The sequence below is a fragment of the Calonectris borealis genome, chromosome 7 (assembly GCF_964195595.1).
Source record: "Calonectris borealis chromosome 7, bCalBor7.hap1.2, whole genome shotgun sequence".
NCBI lineage: Eukaryota > Metazoa > Chordata > Aves > Procellariiformes > Procellariidae > Calonectris > Calonectris borealis.
The window spans coordinates 40,538,081-40,552,038 of NC_134318.1; the positions used below are offsets into that span (position 1 = coordinate 40,538,081).

The following is a 13,958-nucleotide window of genomic DNA, read 5'->3' on the forward strand; positions in this document are numbered from 1 at the left end:
TAATTGAAATATAGGAAGGCTATATTGGAAACACACATCTGAAAAATTTAGATACGGGAAGAATAGCTGGAGAATATTTCCAGAGCCTTCAAATTTTGGTTGAAAACGCAGTGTGCATCAGTTTGGCTTTCGGAGACTCCCAGCTGCGGTGAAGAGTACGCTAACTCGGTCAGCTTTGAAAAGGAACGGCATTGCCCCCCTAGCCTGGCTATTTCAGAATATCGCAGGTGGCTTGCTTAAGTTGCTGGTAATGTCTCAAGGCTCATTCTCAATCGGTTTTCTCTCTCCCAAAGATAGGTAATGAGGAGCAGCAGGAAAAGCTGCTTCGGGAATGGCTGGACTGCTGTGTGACAGAAGGAGGGGTTCTCGTTGCGATGCAGAAAAGCTCTCGTAGGCGCAATCATCCGCTGGTCACCCAGATGGTAGAGAAGTGGCTCGATCGCTACCGACAGATCCGCCCCTGTACATCCCTTTCCGATGGCGAGGAAGACGAGGATGATGATGATGAATGATGAAGAAATTGAAACGAAAACTACCAGCGCAGAGTGTCTGACCCGGAGTTAGCGTTGTGCTCTAGCAGTTCGTTGTGGAACGACCCAGTTCTAGGGGAAACATGCTGTAAAGGATTTTTCTAACCAGCATGGAGAGAGTCTAGAAGCTCATCTGCTGCGTGAAGAGAGCGAAATGGGCTGGACTACAGTTTGTATAAAAACAAAGAAAAAGAAACAAAAAACAGCTAATTTTATTATCAAGACAGAAAAAAACATTTTTCTTTCTGATTGTAAATCTGTCTATAAATGTACCGCATGTGGTTGTGTAAGAGGTTGTGTAATAGGAAAAGTATACCAGCATCTTAATTATTGCGAAGAAATTTTTCAAATAAGGGCACTTACGAAAGCACATGTTAGATGGATATCTCTTCCCGCCGAGATTCTTTTACAGTAGAACTTGGTATTCTACATCACCTCTTAGATACTCTGACACATTTCCGTGAAAGGCCCTTTTATGTGAAATCTCACTAGTGCCCAGGTCAGATCGTGAGGTTTTTTTGTTTGCACAAAATATCCACAGCAAGTCATAAGCAAAAATACATTAATTATTTTACGAATATTTTAGTTACTGCTGTGCCCGTATAATAAAATCTAAACTCTACGGAACAAACTGGAAGAGAAGCTAAATTTTTCATTGAGTGAAATTATTTGTTTCCTGAAAAAGTTTTTTTTCTCTGCCTTTTTTTTTCTTCTGATAGTTAATAGATTCCTTTCAGTATACGTAAGAATATTTATTCAGAGAAGTGACCTAAAATACAGGGATTTTATTCCAGTGAGCATACACTAAACAAAATTGTGAGAAATTTGAGAACTCGGACATGATTGAGAATTTCGTATTGTCAACACTCCGTCTTGCTGTGATACAAACCATGAATCATTTTATCATTTATTCTTTCATCAACTTAAACATTGCTGCAAATGAAAAAACACCTTTTTAAAGGGTTACTCCTCAGTCATTAAACCTAGTGAGAATACACTTGGCAGTTCTAATTAAAAAGAAGAATCTATGCTAAAGTTGTTTTTAAAAGCACTGTGTTATATATTTCTCAGTATGTAAACCTGGGAATTTCTTGCATGTTGATTGATGTGGCCATACTTAAACTTATGTAAGTTCCTAAGATTGTAAGTTCAGAGTATATTCTCCAGTAGAAATTTTATTATATTTGATAACTTTAGCCATGTAACCTGTAATGGATAAAGTTTATCTAAAAATCTCACTTAAACACTAAAGGTTAATGCCAGTTTTTACATATACAGTGCAATTCAGGTTCTCTGGAAAAGCACTTTTGATGGTGTGGTGGTTGAATACGGAATTTTGCAGTAGATGAAATTGTTTTAATTAGAATTTGGAAAGAAGCCCCATAGCACATATTTTTATGTAGTTCAGAGCTATGGAAACCCTGAGGAACTTGCTGCTTTTTCTTCCAAATGCTGCTTAGATGGTGTTGAAATGTGCACAACTCCTACAGAAACTTGGTGACGACACCAAAAGTATAGAAATAATGAAGTACTGTATTAACTTAGCAATTTTCCCATCCCAGATTCCATTGAGGTTTATTATGAAATGTCTTCACCTTTTTTTTGGCCATTAGATCTCCTCTGATTGGTGCATGCGCAAATTTTCAGGTAAAAGAATGCATGCCTATCTGCAATGTACGTATGATTTACCTGAACTAAACAGGCAAACCGCAGATACTAAAGAGGTTCTTCACAAGCACATGGTCCTGTTTCAAGTTTGCTTTCTAAATTGTTTTTTTTTTTTTGTCCTTACCTTGCCGTGAATCCTTTTATACCTCGTCTAATGGAGGACACAAAGCTTTTCTGTCAGGGGAACCGAAGGCAGAGTAAGCTGGGATGAGAATTTGCGTGATCTGAGCTGGCCTGCGCCGTGTGCTTGGTGGCATCGTTTCTCTGTCGCGGTGTAACCCAGTTCGCTTCTGGAGGTCCTTCTAGTTCAGGACCAAGCACGCCAGCTTTAGGTGGTCTCGTTCAGAAACCCGATCGCTGTAAATTCGGGTCCTAGCTTACCCAGGCCTAGCTTCCCTGCGCAGACCACCGTTTGAACGGACAAAAGGATAAGCTCCTACCTTCAGTAGGCTACTTCAAGGGGTGTGCAAAATGCTGTGCAGAATTTTAACATCCCCCCGTTGCTTTCTGCAGTACTGTTCCGTTTAAGGAAGTAAAGCTTCCTTGTAACATGGGGAGAATAACCAATGTGAAAGTCTACCTTGAGCCAAATTCGACGAGCACGCCTTTCCTTATCTCCCGTTGCTGTACGTGGGCAGCCTGCGTTGTGGCCCGAGGATCCCCGTCCCCCGCCAGCACTTCGCCATAGCCAGTGGAAGTTCAGCGTGCAGTCAGTTCAGCTGTTTTTCAAAAGCATGCACCGTGCTCTCTGATATTTATCTAGTTCTGGTATGAGAGGACAGTCCTGGTACTTCAGAGCTCTTGGCTTTCTTGATCATTATTGTTTTGTTCTGATGTGCTGTAAAATGGTATGTTCAGGTTAACACGCTTCACGGGTCATTTCGGAACTGGTGAAGTATCTTTTTCAAAATCAAAGTAATCCAAACCTCATGTACCTGTAGATTAAAGAGATGCAAACCCCTGCTTTGTGCTAGCACAGTAGTCAGTGTACGTTAATGGGTTCTCTCCTTGAATTACATACTTGAAAGTTTACAAATACTGAGATTAATTTGCAAATGCTACCTTGCAGCTTGTCGGCAAGTTCTGCTCTTTAGCCAAGTGCATATATATAAAACTGGGTTTCTCAGTGTTATTTTCCTCATATTATTGCTCGCAGTAGCACACGCTTTCCTAGCACAGAACTTGGCTTTTCATTGCTACCTCCTTTACATCTGGTCGTTTTTTCTGGTTTTATTTATGAATTCCTCAGTGAAAATCCCTGTATTTCTTTTGTTTTTAATATATTAAAATTTAGTAATTCTGGATTCTTCCAAAGTTCTGCTGCATGGCTTATGGCAAATATTACTAGATTATGTTTACTCCATTAACAAAATTGGTTTGTGTGCACTTAGAGACCCTTACTTAATTGCCGCTTTTCCTTTTTTCCCCTTTTGTTCAGTAACTTTCCTTAACCCCTTTTTTTAGGGGGGGGTTTGGTTTTTGTGGGTCTGTCACCTTCAAGCTGCTTTTTTTTTTTAGCTACTCTGACATCCGTCATCAAGGGAGAGCCGCCCTGCCTGGAGCCTGACAACAGCAGTACGGCTCTGTCAGCAAAGGAACGGCACAACTTCCGCAGCAACTCTTCGTTTCTCGTTTCTTTGCCCAGTAATTTTCCGTTTTGAGAGTTGCAGCGTGCCACTTCCCGGCGCTTCGGCGTATCTTGATCGCGATGATACTCCTCCGCTTCCACGGATCTTCTCTTTGCGTGTTTTGCTGGTGTTTGCGCCGCGGGCGCTTGGAACCCAACAGCGGAGGGGACTCCTAAAACCGCAGTTACCAAAACGTGTCCTTTAGTTCGTAACCCTTGGGACCTCTTCATTTCTGCTCGTTGAGCTTGTAGCGCTTCGGTGGAAGCTGTCTGCCTGCGTTTGCATCCCTCCGTGGTTTTGGTCGAGGGAGGTTGGGTGTTGGATGAAAAATAACAGCGTTTGCTGTTCCCCGTGGGGTCTGAGCTAAGCCTCTCGCTGTCCTGGTGCGGAGTCCACTGCTGGCAGTGCACGAGGAACCACCGGCGCACCAGATCCTGCGACGCAGGGAAGTACTTGCACCCATCGGGGACGCAACTGCTTATTTAAAAACAAATGAAAGTACCAGAACTAGTTTATTTTTTAAAACAAATCTAAACCTTAATATCAACTAAATGTTTTCCTCTTGGTTTTTACCGTCATTTCAGTGTTTCCCAAACACCTTCTCTGTAACTAACCTGTGCGATCCTCCTGGTTTCTCGTGGTGTTCACGGATAATCTCTGGTGTGCTGTTACCACTGACAGAATGGTCACTCACCTATGAGAGGTGACCTCTCTTTTAATGTGTTTGAAGCTGGTAACTAGTTTTCAGTTTAATTTAAAGCAAACAAAATACAGAGTTTTGTAACCTAGACACTTTTTGGTTTCAGCTTTTTTTTAGTCCCTTTCCAGAGCAAGCTCTCCGCCCCATCGAAGGCCGTGTGCGCTGGCGCTCTGACGCAGTGTGAAGGACAGGGTGGAAAGGAAGGCGCGGGCCTTGACGCTGCTGGCACCTCTCAGGCATGTTTTCGCCTTTGTTCCCCACTGGTTTGTAAATGCTCCATTTCTTGAGCATGTACAAAAAATGTTTGAGGTGTAGCTTCCTTCATAGCTTAATGGAAACCACAGCGATCTTTTTCCACCTAGGCTGCATATAATGTCCCACTTGATTTTAAATATTCACAAATTATGAATAAGTTTACAGCTCGTGGATAGCACCACCTGAAAGTCCCGATAGGAAATGGAATTCAGCAAGCGTTTCCCCAGCAATTTTAAAACTGATCTGCACGCAGCAAGCTTGAACCGAGTTTCTACAGGGTTTCTCAAAGCCAGTTTCAGGAAGCCAAGGACAGATCCTCGGCCGGAGCAAATCCCGGCGCTCTTGAGGCGTCATCCTTCCGCTGACTGCGGCACGAGCGGGTCCCAGAGGAAAACTTACCTCCTCTCTGCTGTGCAGTCGTACGCGGTTTCAGAGGAGGGCACAGTGTGATCAGAGTTGCGCTTCTGTGCCTCACTGTGCATTCTCCGTGTCTTCAGCTTAAAGCATTAGCCAGATTGCAGCGAGAGCGCTTACCTTTCAGAAATTATAGAAATTTTATCACTTTTTATTGAAAACTGCACTGAACGCTAAATGTCCACCTTTACAATAAACAAATACAATAACGGTAACACACTAAAACAAAACATACTTCTGATAGCCATTGGTTTTTGTGGTTTTTTTTTTTTTTTCTTTTCTGTTTGGGACAGCTTAAGATTTTTTTTTTGTCACAGAAACAGGAATGTACCCATACAAAGGCTCAAAATAGGCCATCTTTTTAAAAACAAAAAGGCGATGATTCACAAAAGACTATGAATATAACATGTAACTAGTTGATACAAATCTAATAGGATTTGTTAAAATCAGTCACATCTAATAACACATTTTGAAGTGTTCTTGTATAAAATATCACGTGAAGAAAAGAAGACTTTTATCAATGTCTAAAAAAGTGGGTTTTTGTTCATAGACAGTCTGACAAGTTACCATAAAAAGTGTTTCCTGAGACATAAGGAAATGCAACATTATTCTTGAACCCTTTCCAGCTCAAGACTTTTTCCACTTGATAAAATAGCTGCAGATTTAAAACTGAGAAAATATATTTGAGTACAAATAGTGTGTGAAACTTAATACTTTCTTCTTTTTTTCTTTTTTTTTCTTTTTTTTTTTTTTCTTGCATCATTGCAGGGCGTAGGTGAATGCACAGCTACTTTATTCAGTGTATTGGGCAGAGAAGAGACTGGCAGTTTGGTTTTTTGTTAGCCGGGGAGGGCAGCGGCCGTTGCCAGGAGCCCTTTCTGCCCTCCCCATCCCACGGATCCTGGCTGGAATGGCTAGAACTTAAACCTGGCAGGAGAATGTCAGTTACACGTCACTGGCCCTGTGAGACTGCAAAAAGGCTTATTATTATTATTATTATTTTTTCCTTCCACTTCTAAGCCAGTACTGATGCCTCCCCTTAGAAGAGGTAACCAGATACAAGAGTAAGGAAAGGGCTGAAGCCACATAATGGTTTCCTCTTACATTTCTACGTAACTCTGTAAGGATTGCTTAATGCAATGGTTTGAAAACAGGTGCAGAAGCCCTGTTCTTCCCAAGGAATTGAGGGGGAAAAAAATCTATTTTTATTCATGTGATTGATGCACAGATGAAGGAAACTTAACACACAATAACAGAAGTTGATCATTAACGTATCACATCCTAGTTTTCAGCGCTTCAGTAAGCAGGTGACTTCTTCAGGGCTTCTCCCCAGTCTTGACTGCTATCGCTTTGTCGTTAACACTGGAACATCAATGATGCGTCTGTCCAAAATCAACATTACAAATTTCGTATCAAATTCTTTTTTAGTTCATGTATAACTTCTTCTCCAATGTCTCTTGGTCCCAAGTTTATTGAATGATTTTTAAATTATCTGCTATTGCTCGTTGGGATGTTCCCTGTTGTCCCCGTGTTTTGTGGGCTGGTTGGGAGATGGAGCTTGGGAAGGATGTGCCACTGTGGGAAGATTGTGAGTAACAGGGATGCCTCCGGGAATGATGCCCTCCATAGCTGCCGGTATTCCTCCTGGTGCGACACTGACCATCCCAGGTGGGTACCTGGGAGAGGGGACAGAGAGAGGCAGGTTTGTCACGTCGGAGCTCGCCACAGACAGCGCCAATCACCCAACCACCATTGCAGAGGCTATGGAGAAAACGCGCAGCAAAGAGATGCCACTTCTCTACTAGAGCCGAGTTCGGGTTTTCTTTTAAATTACAAGGGATAGCTCAATGTTAAACCAACGCTGCTGTGTCTGGGGTAAGCGTCCTCCACTACGATACCGGGACTGCGTCTTGTTCTGTACCTTCTAGCAGGTTGTTGAACCATAAGGAACCCTTTCTCTTTTGAAAAACTGGGTAGGGAATCATCTTGAATGCTCTCTGAAATGCCAAACGCTAGCACGCCGACGTGATCATCCCTGCGCGTGAATGCCTTTGAACACCTACACCCGGTTTGTAAGTTTTCCCTCTAGGGAGGGAAGGTGAGCTGCATCTTTCTCGTCTAACCAGAGAGCACAGCTGAAAAATGGGGTTCGATCTAATCCATCTTCCCTTCTAAGAGCAGGGTGAGTTACACGTATTCCAAAAACTGACACTGAGTTTGAGAAAGGAGAAGAAATGAGAATTTCTTGAGGTGACCGCACAGAAGTTGTGACGTGGGGGCAGCGAGGCCAAAACCCTCCATCTGTTGGACGTGCGGGGAGGTACCCAAGCACCTCCCTGCTGCTGCCATCGCCTTAGGGAAAGGCAGAGGGGGAGCGGGGAGGCGAAGGGAGGCTTTACCTGCCCGTGAAGGTGGTGAGCTGACCGCAGCTTACAGGGGCACCGGGGCCGCGGTTCCCGAGGAGCTTAGCAAGGATGAAGCACTCTGCAGAGGCAGAGATTAAGCCGGGAAGCCGAGGCTTGTCCCCAGGGTAACGGCATTGCCCACGTGCTTCGGAGCAGTCAGGAGCAGCACCGACAGGGATGCCCTCACCGGGTTTGGATGTTTCAGTCTACACGTTCTGCTGGCCAAAGTGAGCAATCGCTGCCTGTGACCTGCAGGCAGTTGCGAGAGGGCAGGGGCACGGCACAGGCGTTGCTCGGGGCTTTGCCCTCTCAAGGGCTCTGCTGCCGGATGCGCTCCTGCCCACCTCCGCTCTGTAACATGACCTGATGTGCCCCACGGGGTTTTCTGTATCATCTCAAGAGTATTTTTGGCAATGGTGATATGCTGAAGGCTGCCCATGCTCCAGCTGACTCCTCATGCCTAATGTCTCCTATCGGCATGCTTCGAGCCATCCAAAGTGGAGAAGTAAGTAACCCTAATCTCAGGGATTTAGGTGGAAATTAGGCCACCTGACTATGGACCTATACGTGGAGATTTTACCCTGGCTCATTAATCCACAGGTTGGGCCAGGCTCACAGCCCAAGCAGCCAGTGCACGGACAGAAGTGCAGAGCAAATCTGCAATGGCTTCTTCCATTTAGAAGTTATGTCCTGCTTGTTTACGGGTCTGGGGGTCCTGGCGCTTATGGAGATGCCGCACAAGTGACTGCTGGCCCACCAGAATGAAAGCTTTATAAACCTGTGGTTAAATCAAGCAGCGTTAGTAATCCCAGCGATGTGATTACTGGTCCCCAAGGAGAGGGACTTCGCAATCATCAGCTGAGCCACTGTAGAAGTTGTTGCTTGGGCTTTCATGCTCTCTTTGTAGCTGGAATCCCAAACCCGACCTCTGCAAGAGAACCTGCTGCCGCGGCGGGCTGTGGTCCTGTTCTCTGGCTTACCTGTACGTGGCACCATTGAGCTCTGGATGAATTGCTTGCTGATCTATTACTGACCACGGAGCTGTTGTGACAAAGAATTCCTTATTCACGCAGTTTCTTAGGCTTTCTGGGATGCGCCCTGGAGTTGGTAATAAAGGTAAGTACGTGTCAGGCGAGTCCTAGCTTTATCACCCTCTAATAATAAGCTGCAATTTTTCCACTTCACTGTATTTGTTAGTATAAAGGCAGCTGGGGGAGGCGTGGAAATCCCACATCCCTTGTTTCAGGAGGATGCTTTGGCTGTCCTGAGGTGCAGGGTTGGAGACCAGTTTCCTACCCTGATTCCCAACTCTGCTTTCAGAAAAGCTGTTGCCTTGAGCCTGCTGATTTCAAAGCAGGGGCTAGCCAGACATGAAGCTGTGCATTCCAGCTTAACAGGAGGGCAATTTTTAGGACAAGAGAACCACTCATTTGCTGGAGTATCGTGCCCACCATCTTGGAGCAAGCTCAGTTACAGCAAGAGTTGGGACACTCTTGGTGCCTTCGCTGCTTTGGGATTTGGTTTTGGCATGCAGTCAGCTATGGTCTGCACCATTTTTTGGGTTAGCACCATTAGAAGGGGAAGCAATTATTGCTTTACTGTCCTTTTCTTCCCGGTCACGGACATTAGTCCTTGCCATGCTGCACAAGTGCCCTGTTACTGTAAAAAAACACCCTAAAAAACCCTCACCCAAGCACAAACATGCCCAAATGACAGATAGGTAAAGTTTGGTTTCTTAGCTCTTTCACAGGGAAGAAAATGAGGGTTAGACCCCTTTCCTAGTCTCCTGCTGAGACATGGGCAGGGTGACGCCCTGCCTCCCCCCTCCTGGCTCACAGTCCAGGCGCACACGTGAGCTAAGCCCAGCTTCTCCGCGGGGCTGGGTACCTGTGATCGCACGCCGTATTTCAGTAGCAGCAGCTTCTCTCATCTCTAGTGACGCCTGCTCGCTGTACCAAGCGGTGTGCGGAGTACAGATTAAATTAGGAGCATCTTTCAACGGACCTTGAGCAAAACTGGGAGCAGGGAGAAAAAACCAGAAAGATTAATCCATGTTTAAAAAGAGAATAAAATATGTTATGAATGGTAAAAGGCTTGTGGCCTGCCCTCTGCATACGCAAGCCTCGGTCCCCAGCCCCTCGCCTATGGCAGCTGGGCTGGAAGGATCCCAACAGCGTCCTGCCAGCCCAAAATGGCCACGGAAACACTGGGGAGGAAGCACGGCTCCAGTGCAGGGCGCAAACTGAAAACGAACCAAAAAAAAAAGAGCCAACAGGGCTGAAAATTGTTCATAATGTTCCCACAGGAATAAACGCCTGGGACTGTCTCTGCAACCACATGGGGATGCGGGGACAGGCTGTGGGTCACCCCGCACAAGCTGGGAGGGGGTGGACATGGGGGCTCCCCCTTTGTAGGAGCACACTTTATTTTTTTTAAAAATTGTTTCTGAAAACACAAGCAACCTACTAATACTATCCCCATCCCCAGTCTGCGGGGAGAGGAGCTGCACTCCCACTTACAACCGACCACTTCCCAGCTAGCAGCAGCAGCCTGCGGGCAAAAATGCCCAACACTCAATGCAGTAAATTTGTTCTCATGCACTAGTGAGCGCTTTTTTTTTTTTTAAAAAACACAGGCTGATTGCTTGTTCTAAGCTCCCAGTGTCCCTTCAAACACCCGTAACGCCAGTGCCAGCCCATGCCCGATGGATGCTGCAAGGTGCCAGGCCTCTTCTCAAACCAGCAGGACTGTCCCCCAGCGCTGGCGGTGTGTGACAAGGCGAGTGGGTGTCGCGTACCCCCCGGCCGTGCTGCTACAGACGGCAACCCGAGAAAAAGCCAGAGCTTTACCTAAACGGTTCAGACTCGTGCACGTCAAGCGCAGCCCCTCGTATCCGTCCCTCCTTCAGGGCTTGAGTTAAGGCCTTCTCGTCCACCAGTCCCCCACGCGCCGTGTTCACCAGGAACGCTCCCTGCCTCATCTGGTGGCGGCCGGGGAGAGAGAGACGAGAGTGAGCTCGGCGCAGCGACCCGGTCCTACCCCTGCCCTGACGCAGCAGCAGACGGCCCGGGGCGCCTCTGGCCAGGACTGCACCCCGCTTTTCGTGCTGAGTGGCTGTGCTCCTGCCCCAGAGCAATCCCCAATCCCCATGTGGGTTTTCTATGGAAAGCCCAGATCTGGCTGGGATCGGCAAACAAAACCCACTCCCGCCATCACCTCCACGCCACTGGCGCAGGGCTTGCTTAGCTGGTAGCACGCTACCCCCCAGTAAACACCATGGGGAGACAGATGAGCTGTTGGGTGCCACCAGCTATTTCGGAGGTAGCCCGTAGGCACTAAGGCACTGGCTCGCCGTGGCCATGACCGCAGAGGGACCCACGGCCAGCCGCGACGCTTGGGGTTTGCCCACTGAAGAGCAGAGCACTCTCCTCGGTTCTGTGCACGAGGTAAATTACCTGCTTAATCGTGAAGTCGTTGATAAGGTGGTGGTTATGTTCGTTAAGGTTACAGTGCAACGAGACACAGTCGCTCTGATAGAGCAGGTCCTGGAGCGTGTAGACCCGCTGGACTCCCAGGGACCTCTCTATCCCGTCCTGCAGGTACGGGTCATAAAATATCACGTTGAAGCCGAACGCCTTGGCTCGGACCGCAACCGCCTGCGCAGTGCGACCTGTGTGCGAAGGAAAGAGAGGGGGTGATTTAACTGATTCCCACCGCCCCGGCTCCAGGCGGCTGAGCTGCCCCATAGCCTGACCCCCCCTCAGCCTGGCCCAGGGACTGCTGTGGGGGTCCCCTGGGACCTCCTGGGCTGCTGGCAAACCCAGGCACAGGGAAGGCTGTGCTTGGCTCTAGCAAATATGAGATGCTCATGTTAAAATTTAAAAAAAAAATGAACAAAATGAAGAGTGAGGCCATTAGGCACCTGCCAGCTCACGGCCATTCGAACATGTGGCACCATCCACGGCCATGCAGGTCTGGCAGGGAAGGCCCAATGTGTGGCTCAGCCCCACTGACGTGCAGCTCTGGACATCGCAGAGAAACAATCCTCTACGGCGCTGTGTCTACCAAGAAAAGCCAAAAAAGGAAAGAAAAAAGCACCGCCTTTTTTAGGCAACTTGTTTGTGATAGGTTTTTCAGCCTCTCACTGAACGGCTGGTTAATTGGGCATGACGAAGACAACTGTCGTGGCTGGGAAGCAAAGGATTACTACAGCCGCTGTGCTGGGGAAGGATGTCTGCTGCGTTGCTGGAGACCCCTCTGCCTGTCCCGCCACGGGCTGTGCAGGCTCCGTGTGCCCTGTGTGCCAAGCCTCAATCATGTATTTATCTGTTTATTTTTCCAGCTAGCAGCAGCGCGGCAGCCCAGCACGTCCTGGTTAGTGGTGCACAGCAACGTTCCCCCGTGCATGCACACACCTGACGCCGTCCTGGTGCACCAGAGATGCACGGTTGACGGGGGGACATCAGCTGGGTGCCTGCATGGACGTCCAGCTGCGAGGCACAAGCTGCTGCCCTCACCCTGGCCCTGCCAGACAGACCTGGGCTAACCTGGATCTCCCGCTCTAACCTTACCCACCTGCCTTGCCTCAGTTTCCCCATTTAAACATGCTTCTATGCCAGCTTTTTGCACTAATTAGCCCAGGGCTTTAGAAGGCATGAAACAAGTGGGGAAAATGGCTGCTGTACAGAAAGCGAGCGGAAATACTGCTGCAACATTTGCAGTCCGGCTCCTGGCCAGCGCTCCCTCGCCGGCAACTGCCTCCAGTAGCCAGAACTGCTCCCTCAACTGGCACCTCACCAAATCTCCTCTGCTCGCGTTTCTGCCACTTGGCGTGTGTCCGGCCACCAAGTGCCGGCTGATCTTCTGCTGCCTGAACGTACCTCCTGAACCATCTTGCAATGGCTGGGCTTTGCTCTTGAAAGGGATATTCCAAGAGGGCTGTCAGCAGAGGTGCTGATGCTACCTCTGATGCTGAAACTCTCTATAGCTTCTCTATAGAACTGAAAACAAATTCTGTTTTACACAGCCCTGCCACCGCGCAGGGCAGAATGGCTCAGAAAGAGTGGGGTTGGTGTAGCTGTGGCTCAGGGATGGGGTTTTTCGGGAGAGGACGGCAGCACTACCAGGTGCGGTCCCTCCTGGGACACTGCTGGGTTTCACCCGCACTCCTCCAAGGGCTCAGCCAAGGCTCACAAATACAGCTCCTTCCCCGAAAAATCAGCGTAAGGTTCACACCGATCCACTGTGGTGGTTCTGGGTTTGAAAATGCTCATTTTAGGTCCTTCCTAGGGCAGTGAAGTGGTGCTGAGTCTTCCTCAAAGGCTGAACGCGGGGCCGGCAGCCCTCCATTCGCAGGCTGCCTGCCCTTCGCCAACGTACCGAAGCCGATGAGGCCAAGCGTCTCTCCCCTGATGCGGGCGGCGCCGGAGGCCACCTCCCGGATCTGCTCCACGCTCTGCACCCGCGTGCCTTCCCGCAGCGCCTGGTAGAGCCACGTGTTTCGCCGGTAGAGGTTGAGGACATGGCAGACGGTGGAGTCGGCCGTCTCCTCCACGGCGGCCGAGGGGATGTTGCAGACGGCGATCCCTGCAGAGGCAACACCGCAAAGCACAACCGTGGCTCAGGGGGGGGCAGCCCCGGCCGCCCGCCCCACCGCTCCCCGCCACAGCAAACAGAGGGGCTCCTGGCCCTTCACCCTCGCTTCTCCCAGCCAGCCCATCATTTTTTAAGCATTTGGAGTAATATTTTCCCAGGACGTGCATGGTTTATGTACAGTGCTGGCAGAAGTCGCTCCTCTTCCCCAATAAGAATGTTCAACCATTAAATTATTGAGGGACCAATAATTTGGTGCACTCAAGCAGGATGGTGCACCAGGTCGGCGTGGCAGGGCCAGCTTCTCCTTCCACCAACAAGTGCCAAAACAGCCGACTCAAAACACCCCTAGGTAAGCCTCCATCCGCCACAAACACCCACCCACCCTCCTGCAGGAGGAACCAATTGCTCCTGCCACAAAATTCGGAGGCTTTCCCAAAATTTGGGAAGGGCGGGGGACATGGCTGAGCTGGAGCAGCTCTTCTACCCCGGCAGCACCACTGCTGCACGCCCCTGCGGGCCCCGGTGCAGGTCTCAATAACGGACCTTTTGTTCCTTTGCCACAAAAGGTTCATTTTAAACCGCTGCATCCCTGCTCGGAGCTGCAAGTATTAAGTTCACGGAAAATGCCTCCCCAGTCATTGCCTGTCCAGGCTCTGGCTCAGTAAAGTGTGTAAGGGTGTCCTTCATATCACGACTATTCAGCAGAGCAGTTAAGCACATGCTTATATCCCACTGGTTTCAATGTGATTTAAACACACATTTA

At 48.5% G+C, this 13,958-nt stretch overlaps 2 protein-coding genes across 8 annotated transcripts in view; one reads left to right on the plus strand and one right to left on the minus strand.

Annotated features, from left to right (window-relative positions):
- The window catches only part of ZRANB1 (zinc finger RANBP2-type containing 1), a 47,786-nt gene extending 44,069 nt beyond the window's left edge, over positions 1–3,717 (plus strand). For both annotated transcript variants that reach the window (XM_075155270.1, XM_075155269.1), the window contains exon 11: positions 294–3,717. In XM_075155270.1, the coding sequence (XP_075011371.1) occupies positions 294–512 (219 nt within the window). In that variant the 3' untranslated portion in view covers positions 513–3,717. The remainder of the gene's footprint in view (positions 1–293) is intronic.
- CTBP2 (C-terminal binding protein 2) overlaps positions 2,299–13,958 on the minus strand; it is a 150,396-nt gene continuing 138,736 nt past the window's right edge. For all 6 annotated transcript variants that reach the window (XM_075155264.1, XM_075155266.1, XM_075155265.1 and 3 more), the window contains 6 exons: positions 12,980–13,186; positions 11,056–11,270; positions 10,450–10,580; positions 9,488–9,615; positions 8,581–8,698; positions 2,299–6,871 (listed from right to left, as the gene is read on the minus strand). In XM_075155264.1, the coding sequence (XP_075011365.1) occupies positions 6,691–6,871; positions 8,581–8,698; positions 9,488–9,615; positions 10,450–10,580; positions 11,056–11,270; positions 12,980–13,186 (980 nt within the window). In that variant the 3' untranslated portion in view covers positions 2,299–6,690. The remainder of the gene's footprint in view (positions 6,872–8,580; positions 8,699–9,487; positions 9,616–10,449; positions 10,581–11,055; positions 11,271–12,979; positions 13,187–13,958) is intronic.